General features: G+C 41.4%; 1 protein-coding gene across 10 annotated transcripts in view; it reads right to left on the bottom strand.

Annotated features, from left to right (window-relative positions):
* The window catches only part of kif6 (kinesin family member 6), a 28644-nt gene extending 6764 nt beyond the window's left edge, over window positions 1–21880 (bottom strand). For 2 of the 10 annotated variants that reach the window (XM_061300919.1, XM_061300929.1), the window contains exons 1-17: window positions 19268–19384; window positions 18593–18666; window positions 18022–18089; window positions 15737–15846; window positions 14879–14953; window positions 13208–13436; window positions 12719–12828; window positions 11566–11695; window positions 9971–10177; window positions 9752–9895; window positions 9565–9651; window positions 7510–7613; window positions 6962–7067; window positions 6368–6530; window positions 4959–5117; window positions 901–1003; window positions 709–764 (exon numbers count right to left, since the gene is read on the bottom strand). In XM_061300919.1, the coding sequence (XP_061156903.1) occupies window positions 709–764; window positions 901–1003; window positions 4959–5117; window positions 6368–6530; window positions 6962–7067; window positions 7510–7613; window positions 9565–9651; window positions 9752–9895; window positions 9971–10177; window positions 11566–11695; window positions 12719–12828; window positions 13208–13436; window positions 14879–14953; window positions 15737–15846; window positions 18022–18089; window positions 18593–18666; window positions 19268–19326 (1984 nt within the window). In that variant the 5' untranslated portion in view covers window positions 19327–19384. Of the gene's footprint in view, window positions 1–708; window positions 765–900; window positions 1004–4958; window positions 5118–6367; window positions 6531–6961; window positions 7068–7509; window positions 7614–9564; window positions 9652–9751; window positions 9896–9970; window positions 10178–11565; window positions 11696–12718; window positions 12829–13207; window positions 13437–14878; window positions 14954–15066; window positions 15385–15736; window positions 15853–17436; window positions 17821–18021; window positions 18090–18592; window positions 18667–19267; window positions 19385–21655 lie in introns of those variants that run through there. The other 8 variants (XM_061300920.1, XM_061300921.1, XM_061300924.1 and 5 more) reach the window with 8 other exon arrangements.
* Between the last annotated feature and the right edge of the window lie 2282 nt (window positions 21881–24162).

Raw genomic sequence — 24162 nt, 5'->3', positions numbered from 1 at the left:
GGCTGCTGTTCCTTGCTTTGATTTGGAGCCCAATGCTGAAAGCATCCAACAGACAAAGCAGTAAAAAAAAGCTTCTATCTATATTGTGCTCCTTCTACGCTCGACGTCAACCGAGAGACAAATATTGCATTTATTTTCCAAGCGGAGCTTCCAAGATGGCAGGCAAGTACGCGGAGCTTAATATTACAGCACCACTTTCCAGCCAGAAGAGGCAACCACCGTCCACTAAAAACACTCCTCATCCAAAAGGAATGCAGCTCCATGTGTCTAATAATGCAGTAATATTGAACAGAAACGCACTCGTTTGTTGCCCAAAATCAAATCAACGTTTACACCTTCGAATGCAGATACATTTGTAAGGGGGGGAAAAGTTGAAAAAAAAACGTAAACATCTGAGAGGAACGCAAACATTTTTTCACAGCATTGTGTGCATGCTCAAACTTGGCAAATGTGAACCGTATGAAGGCCTACACCGGTGACATGCCAATTGTATGTTTTCCATTTTAGTGGGATGTCTGGCGGCTGGACATGCCGCAGTTTTTGGGAGACGCACCAATAAGTAATAAAAGTGGCTTGCTGTATTTACTGCTCTACATGCGACTGTTTTTTTTTTCCAAGAGGATACTGCAGCTTATAATATTTCAATTGATAATGCACAGCAGATCGCATCTGTTTCTATTTTTGTCATTTCTTAAAAGAAACACTTACTGATTTTTTCTTTGGCCTCATGAAGTTGCTCCCCAAGTTTTTTGGCTTCTGCTGACCTGTTTTAAATAATAAGGGCGTTAACTATTTTCTAATCATTCAATTTCATGAGCATACACAATCTCAGTAAGCTTAAACTGCTTGAACAAGCAGTCTTCAATTTTCTATTCATGAATATGAAATCTATGACCCTACCTTTGTTTGAGCAGACTCTTGTTGTCTTCAATGACGTGATGGTCCTCACGGTCAGCGAGAAAGCTCTCAAAGGCCTCCTGCTTTCCAATGGAGAGCTGCGGTCCTGCTCATAAAACACAAATACTTCAGCTGTTAGCTTTCTATACTTCTGAAATCAATGAGTCGACGTCTCAGCAGCATCTGAGTCCATTCACTTCCACAGGTATGGGTGTCTGGCTGCCAGATGTGCAGCCTTGTCGACCTCCCACTTGTCAAGGAAGGACTTGGTGTCTTCCAGTAAACAGAGACACACAAACTGTTCACAGCAAACATTCATTTGGAACACATCAGCAGTATAGGAAAGAAACTCCCCGCACCACAATTTACCACATGCAAAGAAAGGACGGAACTTCCCAGCGGTAGTTGCTCCTAATACACTTTAACAAGCATTTTTATTGAAGTTGTAAACATCCGCTTACACGGGTTTACGCTCGTAATGGAAAGAACGTTGAGAATATGACATCGAATTGGCAAGATACTAAAAATCATGAATACAAAAGGAGGTGGAAGAAAGTGAAACGCTTCCGTAGGTTAGGTTCAAGAATTTTTTTTTTTATAATCATTGTTATATAGCAATATATTTTCTCCTCGATTTGGCATCAAATATTCAGCGAGGGGCAGACAAAATGATTTAAAAAAATGATGCAAACGATGCAATGACATCATTGGCAGTTGAATTTGGATGAATTCCATGCATCATTTTGCAACAAAGCAGACACGGAGGACAGTTACTCACGCGGGATAAGGACAGTGGGGAATTGGCTGGTTATTTTCCCAAAGTCCTGATTGAAAGCAGCAGGGATCTCGCAAGCATGCGTTGCCCCAGCCAACCTCAACAGTTGGGCTTCTTAAGGGAAATGCAATTCCTTCGACTTAAGGCGCAACATTCCGGGCCTATTTTCAATATGACATCTTTTATGTTCTACCAACATCATTTGCGGGATAATGAGATCACATGGATAACTTCACAAATTCTTTTCCATGCCCCCCCCCCCCCCCCCCCCCCCGAGTCGTGAGACTGTCGCAGAGGAATGTGTTAGGATGACAGCTTTTCTTTTTTCATCATGTGAAGTATAATGATGCATTTGCCTCAGTACATGACATGGGCTTCTTTTGGAATCTTCTGACAGGTAGACTGCCACGAAAGCCTCAACCTAATTCAAAGATGGCGTGCTGCGCGGAGAAGGTCTGCTAGACGCATCAGCATCTCATTACACACGAGCGGAGTTTATAGTAAGATGTAAGTCTTGACGTCTCAAGTCTCCTGTCAGTCCTAATAAGCCTAAAACAAGTCATCACCGCTCTGAATTATTACAGGAACACCTTGTAATTTCATTAGCTCAAAAAACAATCTTAAGTACACTGAAAAACAACAACATTTTTTGCGAGAGACGGAAATAAATCAACCTGAAAGGAAACTCACGTAGGAGTTCAGACTGCAACGTGCAGAGAACACATTGGAACTGTGCTTCTGACAACATCAACATTTAGTAGTAAGTGCAGATCTCTTCCAGTGTGGTCATCAAAAAGAAAAATCAACTCCCTATGGAGCATGTTTTATGTGTTGGCAAAGTTTGGGAGCTGACATAGAAGGATGTGCAGTGGAAAGAGCGGAGCAAATTATAGCAGCCATGCTTTCCACGCAAAGGTCATCATTACGTTTACGCTTTTTCAACATCTGTTAAGATGGCTATCACAATGGAGGCTTTTGAATGCAGACTCAAATATAATCATCCAATGATTAGTGGCTAAGTCTCAAAATCTTTTTTTTTTCAGGCAGGTGATGAATGTCCGTTTTGGCACATGAATGAGCGTCGGCAATTTTTCCCGTGTTTGTATGAGGCGCACTTTGTTTCATTGTCCGTTTCCCCACCTACACATTTTTCACGATAGAGTTTATCGCTAAATATGAAAAGATACGAGTACAAAAATATTATCCAAAGCCTCTACCTCCGATTTTATTGAGTGGCCTTCGCCAAAACTAACTTGATGCAAAATTTGTTCACAGGGTCACTTATTATCCTTGGAGTGCAAAAGACTCTTTTCAATGCATTGTGTGCCAGAGACTGACAGGAGTGACCCGAGTCCTCTGATTTGATTATGGAGCAACTGGATCATTTACATGGACTTTAATGTCAGTCATGCGCGGCTCATGTGGAGTAGGTCTATTTATGCAAGTGGACCATGACTGGATGGAGACATTTTCTGATTTAGTCCAGAATATGATCACTGGAGTAGCCTACATGTAAAAGCATGGGTCGTAAACAAAATATACAAAAAAAAGGCCTTATATCAAATGACTGCCTTTTAATGTTATTACAGTATTTGCTTTAAATGAAAGATTTGGCATGGACATTATGCGTAAAACCTCATTGCGGCCGAGAGAGAGCCGAGCGCTGTGTATGATTTAGTAGTTGAAGAGCAGCACATGCTTCACTTTTATGTTTGGTGCAATGCAAAAAAAAAAAAAAGACGAGCCAGACCAGGTAAAATTGTGCTCCATGGTATCATTCAAAAAGACGACTGCAAATTGAGCATAATCTTCCATTTACCAGACTGATTGATTTGCACCCCTTCATCTGTCTGGACTGGATTCAAATGCGTGTTTATTTTTCTAATAAGCTCCTTTTTCAGAGACACTGTTAACAATTAGCCCTCCACTGGCCCTTTTTACCACACTGGGCAGAGATATACAAAAATGAGAGGAAGTGCGGTTAAGGCAGACAGCAGCACAGCCTCAATTTGATGAGTTGCTGGCTCAAAATCCACTGGCCGGTGGCTAGGACTGAACTAGTTATGAAGGCTCTGGTTCATCGTCATCTACTTGGACAAAAGCAGGCAGGAAAATTCAAATAAATGCAGCTGCCCCAGCTAAGTAGCGCGTCTCAATGCTTAAATGGCCTGACTAACATCTGCATTCAACGTAAGGTTAAAAGTCCGCTGACTCGGCCGCAAGAAATTCTGCAGTCTTCATCACGTCAGCACGCCAGTGGTATGTTTTTTTTTTTCTTTCCTATTTAGATTAGGATCTAAAGCTCCAGAAAGGATGTGGCAGTGCGATGACGTTTTACTTTCAGAATACAAATACACATGTGGGAACAATCTGACAGATTATGGGATGACTGCGTAGCAAATTTCTATTCAAAATATTTACCTATACGATTACTGAAAAGAATAATTCGACATATTTATCTTGTACGTTTAAGATGCTATGATCATAGAGGTCCTGGAGCTATATTTAGCAGAGGATCAAATTCAAAGTGGAAATTCTGGTATTTTGCCACGAGATGCGAGATTCATTTCTTCCATGCAGTCAACTAAAAAATATTTGTGTTTCAAATCATCTTCGGATAGTAAAATGAATGGAAATGGCAATAATCTGTTCCATCTTCCCCTCCAAATACTTGTGTTTGTATTTGACAAAAGGATGAGTGGATAGATGGATGGATGGATTAAAAGAGGGATGCCAGGTTGTCAAGGATTTTTGATGCTTGTAAGAAAATGTAAACCGGCACGCTAAAGCTCCTCTTGGGCTCCCACATTCCATAGGAAGGAAATCACCTGACTGCTGTGTCTGCATCTAATCCATCGCAAATTCTCTGTCTCGTCCAGCAAGAAAAACTAGATGTCAGCTGTACAGGAGACAACATCTGCAAAACATTTACCCAACTCCCAAACTTCTTTGTTAGCGGGATCCGTGTGTCTCATTCTCACTACTAAACAGCAGCGAGAAGTCACAATGAAGTGGTGAGAACGTGAGGTGATGATGTTTTCATGATGTTCGATTACTTTTGCCAGGATAAGGAGAACCGTTGAAGCATATTTACTCCACAAGAAAACTTGGACCTGACTGACCCACAACTATTTTGACTGATTAAAAACACCCAATCGACTTTTGAACAATCCTGCTAACTGATGACATGACGAAAGGACAAACGTGGAAAATGTTCACGACGGTCCTTCGTCTTGTCCGTGTCTTGAAATACACACAAGTGGAAAAAGAAAGTAACCTTAAGTACCTCTTGTCGTGTACTGTACAGGCCCAGTTGAGGCGGGGTCACCGTTCCCCGGCTTGGCATCGCTCTTGGCCGTGTTCTGTACATCGCAAATCCTGGCGAGCTGCATCGTGGCATCGTTGGCCCTTTTTTTGTCCTTCTTCAAAATCTTGACCAGGACACCTAGAGGCACTGAATTAAGGAACAAACATGTCTTTTGTTTGTGAAGACCGAGACGAAATATTCATAGCTCATGTGAATCATACTTTAGATGTTGTACCTGAAGGCCAGCAGATACGCTTGAGCGTACTTCTAGAGAGACATTTCCATGAGGTGAGCAGAAAATGACAACAAAGCACATTAGCTTCCTCACGGCACGCACAATAGTAGGCTTTTAATAATGGCAGATTGCTGACATGTGCTCCCTGTCAGACATTACAGACTCGGGGAGATGTCATGGTCTGGGAAGAATCAGTGAAGAGAAGGGGAGCCAGAGAGGCTGCGGGGACTTTGCCAAGATTCCACAAAATCTTCTCTCCTGATGAGATTGTATGCGTTTGTCTACCGGAGTCCAAGTGTCAAAATGGCCGGGCGGGTGCACTTGCGTGAGTATGACATAGACATTGGCTGGCTACCCGAGAAGTCTGGAACAAGAGAACTGCCACACGCTTTATTCGGCTCCCCTATACAAGTACTGCGGCTTCCCGGGTTTGAGATCCTTGAATCCCTTCTTACCCCATTGTACTCACATTTGTACTTTTGAGGAGTGAAGCACATTCCCAAATAACACATTTGTATGTTCCTCATGCACGCTCATGTTCATGACATAAGCAGATGTCTAGCTGTGGACAGACAACACCGCAAAACCGTGATGGTCAGCAGAACATTTGGGATGTTCAATAACACCGCAACGGCACAACCTTTACATTGCTGTGAGCCAATAAAAGGGATTAGTTGGAACAACAGCATCCATTACAGTCTTTCATTAAACTGGCTACGCATTCATTTTGAAGATGCCAAGTTTTGAACACACTACAAATTTGTTACACCCGTGGCGTATCCTGATTGGTGTCCCTTTTTTCCATCACGAAGATGTCTGGCATCTGATATCTTCATTTATGCTAAGCACGACCATAAACTTGAAGCAACTGGGAAAAAAGATTTCTTTGTGGGGCTCCACATTGGATCCTCAAAAGCCATTCAGTACAAATATTGTGGTCACACACACACAGCTTGTGCTGTTCATTCAATCTCTCGGCTCCATCTTTCTTGTCATTGGTTATGCAGACGTCGCAGGAAATATAGATCATGCCCTTGCTCCAATATTACTGGAGCACATGATAACTTTGCAAGCTCTTTTTATCCTTGTCAATGAGAACCACTTGCATTGTGGGATGAATATTTTAAAAGGAGGACATATTCGAAAAGGATACTGATTTCATGATCACGCTGCTGCAGCAATTCCTTTAGTTTGTTAACGTCCTCTGTCGTCTGGTGCTGGTGAATATCTTTTTCCTCTGGTGTGGCTGCCGCCGCTGCTGTCTCCTGTATATCATGGTTACAGCACTTTCCGCTTCTATTGCCAAGAATCATTGTCTGACCCCACCAATAACAAAAAAAGAAAACACATTTATGAGACTTTATGCAAAGGAGGAGAAACATTAGGGTTCAGCAATTCAGCTCTGTCTTTATGATGATGATGACTGACACTTCACAGGTGTCAAACTCAAGGCGCGGCTTCAGATCTGGCCCATCACATCATTTTACGCGGCCCGCAAAGACAATTTATGGGTGTCAACTTAACGTTTCTTGTTAAAATACCAAAACTGTAAATTTTCTTCCCTTTTAATGACAGTGAGATATTGCAATGATTTTTTTGGGACTGTTGGGATAGGAAAAGCTAAGGTGCAATTTGTAGTGTAACTCTGATATAGACATGTAGGAGTGTTATAAAACACAGAAAAATCATTTCCCATATTTTTTGTAGGAACACATCTGGACAAAAATGGCCATTGTTAATCTATTACCTTAAGCAGACGAAAGCAGTGATGGATTTTTCTCATGTCTGGTCCCAAAGTCATTGTCACGCCCGGATCAGGATCATCTAAAAAGGCCTTGACCGACTCTTCCAACCTAAATCACACAGACAAGAAATGTGAAACCACTGCACTTTCAAGTTGGACAACCAATCCCATTCAGCACCAGCTCAAAAGTGCAAATTTATATTTAAAAAGTGGTTCTAGTCTTTAAAGTGGGGTCTGTTCAAAGACTACTATTTATTTAAATCCGCGCTCCAGCTACACAGGGCCAGTCAGTTGATAAACTATCTCTGGATGATAATCCAAACATTGCTTTCTCAAGTTTCCCAAGCAGCACCCGGAAAGACTAGGAGGCGACTTTCCAGCTTTCTGAACAAGTCCTTAGTTTTCACGCAAAGTATTACAGGCCATAAAAAAACAACCATAAAACATACATAAACATATATCATTAGTGCTGAGTGGTTATTATAATTTTTTTATATGGACTAGAATTAGAGTGACTCCGTTCAGATTTACAAATAAGCAACAACACACACTTGTTCATCTCCTCGACCGTTAGCTGGTCATCTCTCTCTTCTCCCGTCAGCATGGTCAGCTCCTCCTTCAGACACTCAACTTCCTGCTTCAGGCGTGCAATCAACTAGAATTTGCAGAAAAAAACAAGAGGTTAACACGCGTGTACGCAACATGTAAAACGAGGCCGACGGGATGCACTTTTTGATAGATGACACCAAACTCCAGTTCACACGGAAAATCCAGGTCATGTCACCGTTGCCGAGTGATGAGACAATCTTGTGGTTTAGAAGGCTAATGCATTTTTAGGAACATTTAAGTGATTCCAGACAACTGGATACGGCGACAAGAAAATGAAAGAGGCCAAACATACTGTAAGTAAACCTTCTGTTGCACATTAGCTCCCAAGGGATGAATTGCCAAATTCTCCTTTTCCTTTGCTTTGTTCCCATAATATGTGAACGTTTAGTTTATAAAACAACTCTTAAAATGCATAAAAGAATATTCATCTGTAATCTATTTCATTTTTTTAAATATCATAGCTGACATTGCGGTCCGAAGCTGTCCCTTTATTTGGACCCTGCGGTCTGATGTAAGACTCCCAGCTGCATCCTCAACAACTGACCACCAGTGGTCGGACAGCACAATCAGCATAGTTTATTTCAGCGGGCAGAGCCCACACTGGTACCGCAACTCCATGGCGGAATTTCAAATCCTCGGAAAAAGAACTAAGAATATGCGTGACTGATGATGTCAGCATAGCCAGGTTAGTGCAGCGTTGCTATATGCAGAATTTATGATGCGCAAATTAATTCATGCTCTTATTTTGTCATGTCAAAAACTCAATAAATTTAATAAGCAGCAAAAATAGCCATGACTTAAATAGACCCAAATTGTTTTTGCAAACAATTCCGCGCACACACACACATAGTAAAGTGTAAGCACTCCTGCCTAACTACAGGTTCCATCTTAAGTTCAACTATTACGTAGTTTGCCACACACAAACATGCTGCAATTAGGGGGCCCGCCTTTATAAAGGAAACAGAGGCATGTTTTCCCACAACATCCAAACACGAGCTTTTGACAACAAAATGATAGGATATGGATATTTTCGACCAATGCAGGGGGGCACAATACAATAAAAATACAAATACAACCCAAAATGTTACGCAATAGAGACGTTCATACATTTCTCGCAAACGCTGTGCAGCATTTAAAGCCATGCGCTAATCATAGATGCGTTTTCTCATAGATGATACGGTGTTGAAAATTGCAGGAGGGGCTTTAGGTGAGTCGTTACGTCTTAAAATGAATGATTTTGAACCTTTCAGCGCTTTTATCACGACACGGTTTAACTCAAGATAGTCTAAGTATGGCTTTGAGTCTTTGGAGGCCATCATTTCAACATTGAGGTCACGGCTTTAGGAAGAAACTAGACGGAATTGACGTTTTTAAATTTAGGGTTGGGACAACGCTTAGCGCTCTTGAGGAAACCATATTGTCTGGAATATTTTTTACTGTATATTTTACCATGTGAGATGAACCCAACACTGAAACACAATTGGCATTGATCCATCAATTCCATTGAGAATCTCGGTCAGGGTTTGAGATTAATTTCCTATATCTATCAGATATGACTATTTATGAGAAGTTGCGTCTAGAAACAATATAAACTTAATACTCCTCAGCTGCATGCTTTCTCAAGATATGAAGTGCTGTCACGAGAGAATTGAAGGCATGTAAAGCAGACATGGAGAGAATGCAAATGTAATCTGCAAAGAGCTGAAATATAGCAAGAGGAGCAGGCGTTGATGTGATGAAGAGCAAAAAAAAAAAAAGGGATTATTTTAGAGCAACTCACTGACATTGGAAAAAAGCGGTTTTGGATTGCTAAAGAGGACATTTAAACACATGGTAGGTTACGCTTCGTTCCATTTTGAAGCTAAAACAGTAACGGCGACTCATTTGCTGATCAAATTAGGGCTTGGAAGCCGAGTGAAAGGCAGATGTGGTGTAAGGGTGTCTGAGTTATAGTATTTATGACTCGTGAGGTATTGAAGAGTATGCAGCTGTCTCACCAAGGCAGGATCGAGTTCTTCATTCAACATTGCCTCATTCTTGATGATAGCCACGCGCTGGGCAAAGCGACACGTCGAGATCGACTCCTGCGGTTGTCGTAAGATAAATTGGAAAGAAACGTCAAATATGATATTTTGTTCACAATCTGGACAGATATCAAAAAACATGACTTTGGTAGTGTCTTACGTATAGGTTCCTTTGGTCCACTGCCAGAGTAGCAATCATAGTGGTCTTGCAGTTCCCTCCAAGGCTATCCCTCAGCACCGAGGTCAGCATCGAGTTCCTGTATGGAATATGGCAGCGATTCCTCTCTGACAGGGCAATGATCACCTGAAGAAAAGCAAAGTGGAAAAGACGCAGAATGAAGGATGGTAGCAGCTCATTCATTGGTTGATTGGAAACTACCTGTTCTAAGTAATGGAGGGAGAGGTTGATGTATTTGGCTTCGGTGAGCAACTGGCCATTTAGGCCGGTCTTGCTGACGCGATCCGACCCGGCCAGGTCGACCAGGTGGAGCTTGGAGCGCCGGAGAGTGGCAGAGCCTGGCTCGCGCCGACACAAGTGCACGGTAAAAATGCAGTGGGACCGTGTAGAGGCCTGGTTCGTGGGGGTCTAAAGATCGGAAAAGAAAGGGCAGTTAGTATGAATCGACAACAGTATTAGGCCTGGAAACCAACAAGAAAAATATGTAACATTTAGTTTCCATCTGTGTTTCATTCAAACAACGAATGGGTTTCTTTTCATCCTTCTTTTTCTTGCTTCCACTGATTAAAACCTACGTACGTTGCAGCATGTGGAAACAATGAGCAGTAAACAGATGGTGGTAGCTTTGCAAAAGCCGAGGTGGATTTTCAGATGCTCACCAGTCGAGCAGAAGTTACAGTGGGTTGTGACACGGAAGAGATTAAAAATAGAAGGTGATTCATTCTGCGCAAACAAGCTGTATCAACAAAAACAAGATGTGAAACACTTGCATGGTGCTTCATGAGAAAAAAAAAGATGGAGCCAGGCAGCAATGTCTTTGATATGTGCTTAATTTAAAATATCATGCATTCATTATGAAATTGTCCTCCGACTCTGGACTCTCTTTATGCATGCCACAGTTTGGGTCCAATGACTTACTGGCCGTCGTGTGTGACATGAGACATTAAGGAAAAAAACAGACGAGTGGAAATATTTTCTGATTAGGTCAAAAGAAAGGTGAGAAGTAGTGAAGCGGAATTTGGTTTCCAATAAAACAGTAGTGGGGATTGTCATAAATGAATGAGCTCATACTTTGCTGAGTGTGTGTCCATATGGCAAGAATTGAAAGAAGATCTTTTTGGTTGGAACTGCCTTGTATAGGGAGCAAAAGACTCCCGGGATAGATTTGGCAGCAACAAATCCACAATGTGGATGCTGTTTGCTCGCTTCAGGCGAACAGTGAAAGCTTCTTGTCAATAGGTCCTAGTGAGAGTGAGTTCACAAAAGGTTCCGAGTGGGTGGCTGGCTGGCTGGGTGCCGGGGGCTCGCCAATAACAAACATCAAGCTGCTTGATCGACACACTTCACGTCAAAACACAGTTTTGGATTTCATTGCCGAAATCCCAGTGCAACGTCCTGGAGGTGAATCGAAGTCAAATGTTTTGCTCCACTTTCTTCTTAGTGTCCTATTTGTGAACATATCGTGTTTTTGTGCTCACCAATGGTCATCTTACTACAAATGGCTCTTGTTTTTGTTCTGAATGTGAAGATGTTGATTCAGCTGCTGTTCAGTTGAGGGGCTGAGCTATTCAAGAGGGTCGCAGGGCCATGGCCCACCCCAAGGTCGAAAAAGATTTTCAGCATCTTAGCCTTGACAGAGCTGCACAAACAATGCATTATGCAACAGCATAAACCATATGACTGCTTGGCCGATTGATTTGATTGTGTTTAGGTCACAGAAAATTAAAAGTGGCCCTTGCAAATTTCGATTTTTCTATGAGAAAAAAATCTCCGGGATCGGCCACACCCCCTCTTACTTCTGCAATCATTCGATTGGTGTCGCCCAAGAACAACAGATTGAGAGCCTCCTCTTCATTGGCAGACTGCTGCAAGGACAGGTTCCTGAGATGGATGTTCTGCTCAGTATCTTCCATGATCATGACTTTTCTGGGAATAGAAAAATGAAGAAAACATTTGATTAAAATAAAACACATACCATGAGAGACAAGTGCAAACTAGCATAGCCAAGACGGTGCCCGTAAGTAACGTAGGCATCTTTGTCTGTCTGGTGATAGCGGAATGCCGCCGAGAAGGACAAGAAGAGTCCACGAGACACAGGAAGTGGACGTGAAAGGCGGATCAACGGTGCCACAGCTTCTCCTTGAATCAGCAAGTGCAGCCACACAGCATGGTTAAGGTCGGGCACTGTCTATTTCCGGAAGACTATGATTTGTGGGCTATCTAAACCTTGAGCAGAATCATCTGCAAAATTGAGAAATTGCCTCAAAAGGAAATGCCACCAGGACAAACACCAAAGTGATTGGCTAAAATAAAAAAAGAGAAGAACAGAAGAAAGACATGGCTCAAAGAATTCATCATGATAATTCCCTGGCCTAGACTATGGCGAGTGGCAATAACAAGTTCTGAAAAAATACAACCAGAACATTTCTTCACATTCTCCCCTTCAGTGCAAAATCTATCACCAATTTGACCGCATTAATTGCGATTGACTCGTCCTGTTGGCAGTCCGTATCGGCCTGGCAAATCCTCTAGTCTCCATATTTACCACACTAAATCGATTCCAGCCAGCCAAATAGCGGTGGAGGAATAAGGCCCAGTTACACTCACACGTTTCAAATGATGATGGAATGATTGGTGATTTGTCTTTTTACTGTTAAAATAGACCTGCTAGCCTAACCACTAGTTTTGCTGGGTGATTGTCAGACTAGACAGTTGAATCCAGTTAAGCCTGTGTGTGGGAGTAGCTAAAATCAGATACAAACAAAAATAAGGACAAATGGCTTTTTGGCATCCATTAAATAATTTAACTATAGCGAGCATTAAAAATAAAGGAAAGAGCAAAATTGCTCTGTTCATGTCCATTGTTCGATTTATCGTTCTAATTGACTTACTTTGGCACAAGATTTCAGTCTAACTTTATGTCTGTAATCAAAAAGGTAGTATACTGACGGTAGGTCCTCCAGTCGAGATGCTTCATGTCTGGAATCCAGGAGGTCATAACCCATTTCATTGTAAATCTCCAGGTAGGATACGTGGGTGCTATACATGGTACTGCTGTCCTGCGGGTTGGAAAGCAAATATTTAAAGCTGATTCAAGTGGCATTGACATTTCTGCATTGGACACTGGAGTGTCATCTAATGCTGAAATCATTTTCAAGGGCGCTGAGAAAAGAAAAAAAAAAAAAGACCGGTACCAACCTGACCTTTGACCTCGCCTACATCTTGGATCTGGCATCTTTTGAAATGAATCATGCTCTCCCTTTCACACTGAAAGTCTAGAGAAGACCATTTAAAAATGTCTTGTAACTGATCTACACTGAGCTCTGCCCTATAATAAGGACAACTTTTGTCCAACTTTGTTGACATCTGAACATAAACACGATGGTGTGAAAGGAAAGACCGAAAGAGTCACAGTTGAGGGATTCAAAACGGAACTACCTGAGTGAAACACTCATACAGGTACGAAAGCGTGCGGGGAATAATGCCACGATCACTATAGCGCTCTGCTCCTCCCGTGATGGTGAAGGTCTTCCCACTGCCCGTTTGACCGTAGGCAAAGATGGTGCCGTTGTAGCCGGACAATACACTGCAGCAGAAATAGGTCAGGTGGCTTTTGGAATTGGCAACACAAACGAGGTATTCAACACTGAAGTCCAAACGACTGCACCTGAAGAGCAAAATCAAAAGAAATGATATGTGACAATATAAATCCCCAAGAAAAGATGGATGCGCTTGAGTGGAGAGACGTTAGGGCGACGGTGAAGGAAAAATGTCTTCAAGTGTGAGTGAAAGAAAACCCACCCAACTGGTACATTTTGGTTTGGCTGGGAATAGGGCCAATGGAAACCAATAGTATTTCGGTGCAATTGAGGGAAATGAAAAATCGAAAGCAGCATGTGAGTGGCCTCCACGTTACAAAATGTGTAGATATATAACACCGGAGCTTCTACCACTGCTTATTCCTCGGCTTTCCTAGACATTGGCTACGCTCTAGAGAGAAAATGCTCAAGTCATTTTCGGGTAGAAGGTAGCTGCCAAAGCTACACTGGCTCTTCCTCTCATAAAACTATTAATGATGGTTGCTTTTAGGAACCAGTGCCGGGCTTGAAATGACCAGTTTGGGTAATACCACACAGCCATCCTTAAGGACAAGCCGAGGGTCACGGATTGAGTCATGGTAAGGGCGGAAACGTGTAACGGTTTATTTTTGAAAAAATCGGATTGTTCAAGTTGATGACTTGAAAATGATGCAAAGAATATTAAACACTTCTGCACCGTCATATGGAGTCTTCACAGATGAAGGGATGTTGAGGCTAAATGAATGTTTGTGAAGGAGGAGGAGGAGGAGGAATCACCTTTTTACATGACAACACAGGCAATCCCACCTAAACTCCCTCTGCTGGCTGTTTTCCCAACTGGAGAGCAAGTTGCAAATTTGGCAAGCGCTGACTAACCGCTGGACCAAAGTGACGTTTGGGCGGAAAGGTTGTTAGGGAGCGAAACATTTAACTGCTGCTACTCCAAGCAATTTGGTGGGATTTCCTTTAATATTAGCAGAGGCAATAATAAACTTCAGAACAATCTGGAAAGCAAAGCGTACCCGCAGTTTCCATCTGGCATCTGACCTCCGCGCCACCTAGAATGGGATAGTCTTTAACTTGAACCACTTTTCTACTTCACAATAATCCCTAAAAAGGCTGAAGATTTGCTTTGGGAATTGTGAGGGCTGGAGAGCAATGAAAAATTTGCAGAAAATACACATATTATACCACTAAAAATACACAACAAAAGAGGTTGTTGTTTTTTTTACACATTTCAAAACTCACATTGTAAAGAGTTGAGAGTGTCCCTCTACGCTGTTGGCTTGTAAAAGTTCTGACACTCACAATGGCGGAACTTTCCATCCTGCCTGCCAACTGAGTCCACTTAGCGGTTTAAGTATGTCAAGTAGACCAAAAATCAGGCACCCCTCATTTGCATCTTAAAACACTTGCGTTGGGCTGATTTCCTGTTAGCAGTCAAGTGACTGGACTTCATCTTGGATGAGCTCTGATAGCTGCAGGATTATATTAAGTAATATTCCAAATAAAAATGGCTTCATCACTTTACCTGTCTGCTACTGGTTTTGCGATGTGTTCAAAAATCTCTTCTTGTTTGCTTGCTTGATCAAACACTTTTTGGAACCTGGACAACAGAATGACATTTGCAATTTTTTTTTAATTACTCCATAAATACCAACAACATGTGCATCCAGAGTTTCGTCTTTTATTTTCCCAAATGGATTAAGAAGTCATTACGTTTTCGAAAGAAGTCTGAAATCTTGTTTCAGGCCACAAAATAAGATGAGCGGGATGCGAGTGGAATCCATCCGCCCAGGAGCGCTGTTAAATGTGGAAATGGTATTTATACAAGGGCATAAGGGAACCTCCGCAAGCTATTCTAGGAGTTTGCGGTGTGCAAAGACTCGCCGTGTCCACTACTGTCTGAGTCCCTAACTGTGAATTTAGGGCTTGGAAGCGTGGCGTGAGGCCTGCCCAGACCGGAGGGGATATAAGGCTGCAGCCTTCACCACCAGATGTTCTGCTTCAGCAATGACAGAGCTGCTCAACGGCAACCTGGGGAAGAACAATTTTAACTTTTCAACTCTTTATTTTGGCACTGTCTTGCTGTCTGCTATTTACTCAGCCCACCCATGATTGATGTTTCATTGTCTTGAAGTTAGCCATTTCTAGAGTGACATCCAGAAGTATTGGGACAAGTGCCATGATATACAACAACATAGGAGGGAAAAAAAAAACTCCACAGTGCAGATAATGACACTGACTTTTTTTGAAGGCACAGAAAATGCTGACACTACAAAGCTGAGTTCATAATATCACCCATATCAATATTCAAGAGATTAAGTAGATAAATCATTGCATTGATTAAGGTTGGTCAGCCAGAAATATATTTCTAAAAGGCACGTACCTGAAGTTGAAGCACTCTCGCTTGTTGTTAACAAAGCCATCGGCCATGTCCTTGGGCACCACGAATTCCAGAGCGCCACTTGTCGACTGCTCATTGTTGACAGAGTACACCTGAAGGAGCTGAGTTAATCAATTTCCAAGAAAACACATCTTTTTTTCTTTTAATAAAACATTTGACATGTAAATGATGCTGCTTCTGATTGGTGATTTTTTTGTTTGTTTTCATTCTAGTCTTGGAAAAAACACAGCTTTGGCAATCATGGAAACACATTGTATGAGATTGCCATGTCCATCCCACAAACAAGAAATCATTCAGCTCCAAACATGCATGCTTGGTTAATTGAATAATCTAAATAGTCCATTTGTGAGCGGGATTGTTACGTGCCCTGCAATTGGCAGACAAACAAACCAGGATGAACCCTGGGGCTTTGCACGTCAATTGACGCAGGCTCCAGCTAGCCACAACCCTAATAAAGACAAATTCGATTGGAATATGATCTAATCTATTGATATGAGTGACGCATATCATAATCAATTGTCAATCTGGTGAAAGTGCCATGAAGTCCACCCTAAAATGCAACTATCTGTTTATCGCACTGCAAATTTAGATTCTTGTGGTGAGGTCAATGTCCGGCCCAAAAAAGAAAAGCTGAAATTTAAGACACACGATGTGGAAAGCTATAGAAATAAAACAACTTTCATTGTTGTGTAGTGAGCGCAGTGTAGAAACTCGCTTACTCAGGCCAAAATCATGCCTGGGAGGATACAAGAAAAAGTGTTGAACATTAAACCAACAGACTGGATTCAGGCAGTAGATGGCATTTAAAGTGAGGTCAGCTGGGTCAAGTTGAACAATCCCACTCTTTGGTTTTGATCTTCAACATATGTGCTGGCATATGTTTTTTTTTTTACACACTAATGGAATTATAAACCCATCGGGGTTTGGGCAGGGAAAAGGATACAACGTTAATGATTAGATTGTTTTCACTGACATGCATGTTTTGTTCTTTCTCATAGACATGTGCAGACTGTCAAAAAGCCGCAATGATGTGGCTGTGGTCATTTCATTGTGCTCAATATTGTCCGTGCAAGCTAAATGGCCACAAAAACCATCTGTGTCATTTGATTATTCCTGCCATTAGTTGCTCAGACAAACTGCATTTAGGAGGACTTTTCTTTCTCTCTATGGTGACTTTGTCAATCCAATAGAAGCTGAAATGATCTAATAACAGCTACCGTAATTTTCGGACTACAAGTCGCGGGTTTATTTCATAGTTTGGGTGGTGGGGGGTCGACTTATACTCAGGAGCGACTTATATACAGATATATGTTTTTTTTTTTCACTTTTTTGGGCATTTTATGGCTCCGGTGCGACTTATAGTCCGAAAATGACGGTAAATACAAATGACTGCTTACTGCTGTTTGTGTGAGCAGGTTGTGCAAACTGCTTGCATTTTCATGCTCTCCACTAATTATCCAACAGGTTTGCTGCACTGCCTTGTTTTTACTATCAATCTTGCACAACATCTTGCAAAAGGGGAACAAAAGATCAACTTCTGCACATAAAGATCTTTGCACACTTATTGAGACCATTTTTTTTACACACGCCACAAACATAGTGAAGTTTTAAATTCATACTTGCGTTTGCACGCACATTCAAAGCAAGTTTCATGTGCAAAGTGATGATACGTGTCAACTTACCGCCGCATTTTTCTTGGTGGGTTTTATACGAGCATATATCTGAATCGTCTGTTTTACCATTTTCTTTCGAATTGTTTACTTTCCGCTTTTGTATGCTGGCTGCAGAGCTTGCTAGCCACACTTGGCAGGATGCTCTTGTGTGTTTTACTTGGTTGCATAGTAACCAAACAGAGATCGTCTATGTAAGGATGATCTCTCGGAGAAAGGAAAAACAAGCACAACACTTGCGTGGAGGCAAAGCCTGGCCGTCAATCACAGCACACTTTAGAGGTCGATTATGTGTGCGTGCCTCCAATGAATCATTCAAGTTATCATCCATCAAAGTTATCTTTTGCTATGGTAGTAAATATTCTAATAATATTGTCAAAAAACCTTACCGTTGGACAGTTATCACAGTCTACAAATAATAATAATAATAATAATAATAATAATAATAATAATTTAATTTAAATATTTATATTTATATTTATATTTATATTTATATTTATATTTATATTTATATTTATATTTATATTTATATTTATATTTATTTACAGAATAAAGGAGCATATGCATGCGTTTGTTGGCTGGTAGTGATGGCTTTACCCGTCCGTCTCCAATTTCAGCGTAGGCGTGTGATGCTGTGTCTTCTGTTTCACCTGAGCCCTGGATGTCTGCCAAAATATAACCAAGCGGGGAGGCCTTCTTCTCAGTTCACCAGGCAGTGAATCAGGAAGCATGTGCGGTTTCTCGTTGGCGCCACCACAGTCCTTGGTTTTCCAACAATATTGCACGTTTTTGTGGCCATGCATTGTTTTTGATTACTCATGATGACACATTTAGATGCATCGCAAAGGTTTGTGGACCTCTTCGTCATGCAAACCACCCTCAAATTCATAACACAATCATAAATGACAGAAAAAAGTCAATTTGGTCGACATACAGATGATATCAAAGCCGCCTAAATAGTGGCCACAAAGGGATAAATATTGCTGAGAGGACTGTGTGGATAACCGATTGGAAAGAATGCGTTTGACAATAGGGGTACGTGTAGCCCTGCATTCCTTCGTACTCGACTTTTGTTTTTGGGGATATTTTGTATTATGCAAGAGACAATGGCTCTATGACGAGACAGTGCAGTCTTTCAGTTGACTATTGCTGACATGTTGGTGCTCACCTGCAGAAGAGCCGCTGGCTGGCTGGTTGGCTGGACAAGAGACATGCTCCCGGAATCCTGAGCTCGCGAAACGACTGGAAAGAGGCAATTTGTTTTAGTACCACTACAAACCGTATATAAACACAAAAGCAGTGTTGACGCTTCTTATTCAGAACGTCTACAATGTGATTCAAAGTGTTTGTTATTTTGTGACAAACATGAAAACTCAACCAGCAAGTCTGAGAAAGAAAAAAAAAAAAAGAGTCCCTGCCAGAGCTCCCACAACTGCGTACGTTGTTTTTGAAGTTCAGGCAAAACTGGCAGCGCCTTGAAGTCAAAGGCACGATTGTAAATTAGCACACATATAATATAAGTTTAAAAAAAAGAGATTATGTAAAACATTTTTTTGGGTTCCATTTTAAATGGCATGACAGGTTGAATATTTCTTGTACTATCCAATGATAAAGTTAAAGTACGCACAGGATTGCTCCAAAAGCAAAGTCCTGCAGTTTTTTTTTTTTATGCTATAACATGTGATTAAATGTTCAATCAAAGCAATCTTTGTGTTGTCGGGCAAAATGCTCCTTTCTCAAAAAGTGACAGTGACTTGAAAAGCGGGAGTGACCACATCCACTTTCTTTAAAGCAATTATACAGCATAGTTAGACATGCACGAGAAAAAGCAGTAAACACAAACCATGAGTTGGGCTGGGCTGGGCTTGTTGGGGAACTGTCAACTCTTATTCGAAATATCATCTGAAATAGCTGACTGAGGTTTCACCCCAGAGGACAAAGAAAGTTGCAGACAGGCAAGTTTCGAAGGTGTGGCAACACGTTTCAAATCTGCATTAACTTGAACTATTCACCTAAAGATGACGTAGCCTCCTGAACATTTTAGAATGTCTGAGAACTATTTGGATGTAATTGCAATCACAAGTTGGGAGAAATCAATTAAAAAAATAAAACACGTGGAACACTCAAGTGGTTTTCCGTGTCATTGAAGCTCTGTGTGATTGCATTATATTTATAGCCGCATATGAGTGTGGGCGAATTTTGACACCCCGCCGAGCAACAAACATCAGACCCCCTTCTGCTTAATCAATCCCTCATGAAGGCATCTTATTGTTCTTTCCAAACAGGGCGGTTTGAGTTTGAGAGGGCCAATATTACAGAGAAGAGAAGGATGCTGCCACTCGGGTGACTTGCTATTTGCGGTCGTGTGTGTACGTGTGTGTGTGTATGTATCTCAGTGTGTTGTTCCATCTTTGGCTGTGGGTGGCCACAGAGGGTTCGCTCTGCAATGCTCTTTGACCGACCGAGAAGCATGATCACAAAGGAGATCCTGCTGCTATGGCACCATGTTGTTTTCACTCATTGCATACTTGGACATGAAACATAAAAGCATGTTGATGGACATGTTGACACAATAATTCTCAACCCTTGCAGAACATCCAAACAGATTTGGTTTTCCGCTGTCATTATTAACATGAATTAAGGCCGCGGTGTCTGATTTGAGTTTGCAGTGGGATGCAGTCGTCAACCAAATACATATATACCGTAAATTCCGGACTATAAGCCGCCACTTTTTTCAAAATTTTGAACCCTGCGTCTTATAGTTAGGTGCGGCTAATATAAGGATTTTTTTCGTGATTTTTGGGATGACTTGATCACTTTTATACACTGCGGTATCTTGAAGAAAAAAACAACAACAAAAATACTATTTTGAAACACTACTATGGCTGCTGCTTATTCTGGCTGTGTTGCTTGTGACTATTATGAGCTTTAGTAGGAATGCACGCTAGGTGACCTGCGTCAAAGGGCTCTAAACCCTTCGTCACAGGCAGTGTTTAGAAAGACATGTTAAAGTATGTTATTAAAACTTTAAAAAGGCTTTCTGTGAACGGTCTTTCCTTGTAAAAAGACGCGTGTGCACGTGCGGCTTATAGTCCGGTGCGGCTTATATAAGAAAAAAACTAAAATAACCCCCAATTTTAGCTGGTGCGGTTTATAATCCGGTGTGCCTTATAGTCCGGAATTTACGGTATATATATTTTTTTATACACATTTCGTTTGTGTCGAAATGTTTCATTTGTGCACTTTTTTTTCAATGATAATGCAATAAAGTAGGTCCTAATTGCATTCCATGTGTTGCACCTCACTGTAGACTCTAGCGGCAGAGTCCGAGGGGGCTATTTAAGGCTGCCCTCCTCCACTGCGCACAGTTGTGGTCAGTACTTGTGACCAAGGGGATTCTTTCGGACTTCGGTTGCGGCTTCTGCCCTCTGTTTTTCTTGCTAGGCCAGGGCATATCAAAGTTCAGTCTGCATTCCTCAAATACTGTAGCCTATATGACTTTTTTAAGGCTCAAAAGTCAAAGGTGAGTATGAGGATAAAGCAGCATAGAGGCATGGGATGGCTTTTGTTTCAATTTGTTATTCTGCTGAAATGTTTTCGTTACTAGAAGAACAGAAAAGCCAGGGAAAAAAATAAATGTGGTTTTCAATATTTAGTTTTTCGCTCAACTCTGTCTAGAGGCAAAATATGATGCAATTTTGAGGTTGGCAGGAATCAACACCCGCACTTTGTCTCAGTTGTCTGGTCGTGCGATCTCGTAAACTTTTTTTTTTTGCTTTGGAGCGTCTTCTGGCGCTAACAAGACTCACTCTGTCTTTTATTTCGCTTTGTGAGCGACTGTTCATTTATTGTATGGCTTCCTTTGAATACTCGAGGGAAATACAAATCATCAAAGTACGTGCATGACTATTCCTGGCATCTACGGCGGATCCATTCTGCGCAGAAATCTGACACATACACTCCAGCTCATCTTATTTGATGCGTATTTTTAGCGGGAGAAGATTTTCTAGGTCATCATTGCGTAATGCGGATTCTGTCAAAACTGGCTCGGCGAGTGTCTTATTTCAAAACGACGCAACACAATGAGAGCAAGTAAAGTACAACTAAGTTTTCTAAGGTCTATTTTTCCTGAAAAAAAAAAAAAAAGGTTGCACATGCAAAGTAATGGATATGAAATGAGAGACAGGGTTGAAAGAGGACATGAGAAATATTTGCAGCTGGAAGCCCTTACCGGACGTGCCGATAATAAATCCACTTTTGCCACATTTTCCGTCACAAAACGACCAAATGCCGGCAACTGACGTGAGCCAGGTCCAGGTGATGGTTCAGCACACAAAGTCTTACATAAGAAGTGAGGAACTGCCTGGAAGGAATTTGAGGTAGGCCCTTGTAATCCCTGCTGTTTTAGACGATTGTTGGGTCCAAATTCCTCGTTACAGTCATTCTAAAAAAAAATGTGCTTGTGTGCTGGTCTTGCTTGCCATGAAGCAAAGTATGTCAGTGATCAACAAAAAGATGAAAATGAGTGGAAACCACCAAGGGACCCAGACTCAATAGCAACAACACAAGCCGAGCTACCGGATTAGTGGATTGTGATAGGCGAGCGCCCAAATATTGATCCGTTCCAATGTGTCACAATGAATTAGGCCACAGCGAAGTGATGGCGGATGGCGTGCGTGCAGAACTTGTTGTTCAGCCATACCATCTAAAGTTCTTCTCGGGTTGGAGCGGGAAACCCTCAATCTGATTGTTTTGGTCCAATCATGATGTATGATGAGTTTAAAAAAAAGAAAAACATTTTGGCTAAGATGCAGTGGTTTCCTTATATCGTTTTAAATGACATCATCATTTTTTGGATTGCCAAATTGAAGAATTCCGACCTCAGCGTATCATCCCATCTAGTAAAAGGAAGCGCCAGAAGGAGATCAAATCTAATTGAGCTCCTATTGTTTCGGGGTCAACGCTAACGTGGATGTTTTGAATCCGACGAATTGACCTTGACTTTTTCTCCCTTCACTTCAAACGACATGAAAGAGAGGCTCCACAGAGCAGAATAAATGGCAGAGCAGATGACTTGGGACAAAACTAGCAGAGCATGCAGTTCCACGGACAAAAGCGGGCCTCTGTGTTGTGTCAAAGAGCACAGCCGGGTCAGCTGTTCCCAGAATGTCGGGTGAGGAGAAACAAGACGCTTTAAATAACAGGAAACAATTCAACTGGGGCTCTACAAGACAAGCACAAGTGAGTAACGTCTGGGCAGGAATTTGGGATTGTGTGGCAGAGGATGACTCCTGACACTGGAAGCAAATGTGGAAAAAAAAAACAATAATTCACTCGAGTGCTTTAATACAATTTAAGGATAAAAAGAGTCACTCGTGAGAAAGCAAAGAGCCAAGGAAACAGAACCCCAACAAACATGCAAAGTTGATTACACTTATTTAATATCACAGTGCGGCTGTAATATACACCGTCTGGCTCAATGTGAGTGAAATGAGGACGAGTCGTGAAAAATGTTTGATAATATTTCTTTGTTTAGGATATGGCAGGTTTTCAACTCAAGCAGGAAGTGTACCTAATGAAGTGACCTGTGAGTGCACAGTATATGTTGAGTGGTAAAACTCACAGCAGAGATTAATGTCATTGATATTTTGGATATGTATCCTCCAGACATGCCAAAATAAATACAGGCTTAGTCATTGACTTCCCAGCATTTAAAGCCACAAGCTAGCAAATGACCAAAACTATAAATCAGCAATTAATAAATCGAGTTAATATTGCAAAGGTAATTATAGACCTAGGGTAGTGATCATAATTTCAGAACCATAATTACAGCATATGCTGCACAAAAATGCCTTGTAAAATCGATTGGTGCCTGTTAAATTCACACTTTTTTTTAAGAACACAGCAATCTGGCTTTATATGAGGCATCATCGGATCATAATTGCCGAATGACTCATAGCAGAAAAACTCACCGCAGCAAATGGAGGATTTAAATAGCTATATTTGTTGGCTGATGCGCTGCAACGTGGCATCTTAGCATGCCTACAGAATATCAAAATACCCCGCAAAAAATTTGAATCATGCTCTTTAATACACCCATATGCACACTGCTATATTACATCATGTGCATTTAAAAAAAAATATGAATCACATGCACTCATTATTATGACATCACTCATAAAATCTCAATTAGTGCCTACTCAAATAGTATTCTTCTCTTTTTTTTTATGTCATATTGTTTCATGTCCAACCTTGTCAATTCAAGGCACTTCTTCATAAAACCTGGATCCCGTCTAATAGCTGCAACTAACTAAAGACTGAGTGAAAACATAATCCAATCCCGTGGTTCCATTCCTCACTAGCTCCTCTAAGGTCAGTGCGAAGCTGGAGTGACGTTAAGGCCCGGACCGATTTCTCCCATGACTGACTTGAGTGGAAAAGCACTTAATTCATGATGGTGTCACTCTGAGGACACGGCTCACACTGACATGGAGCTTTCATTGAATAATATAATGTCACTTACGTCTGTTTCAAACAATAGCAAAGTCAACAAGAGCCTCATTTACACAAAGATATGGGAAGAATTCTGGAAATCAAATCCAAGCTGCTCTGGATGACCTCCACCTGATTTGACTCAATTAAGAGGATTAATACTTCCTTTTTCTTGGTTTCCCCCCAAGTTTAATATGAGTGGCCTTCACTGGAAAATGTCATCTAGCCAATGACAGGCCAAGCCAC

This window comes from Syngnathus typhle, linkage group LG16 (assembly GCF_033458585.1).
Source record: "Syngnathus typhle isolate RoL2023-S1 ecotype Sweden linkage group LG16, RoL_Styp_1.0, whole genome shotgun sequence".
Lineage (NCBI taxonomy): Eukaryota > Metazoa > Chordata > Actinopteri > Syngnathiformes > Syngnathidae > Syngnathus > Syngnathus typhle.
The sequence above is the reverse complement of the archived record's forward strand: the minus strand, read 5'-3'. Positions and strand labels throughout refer to the sequence as shown.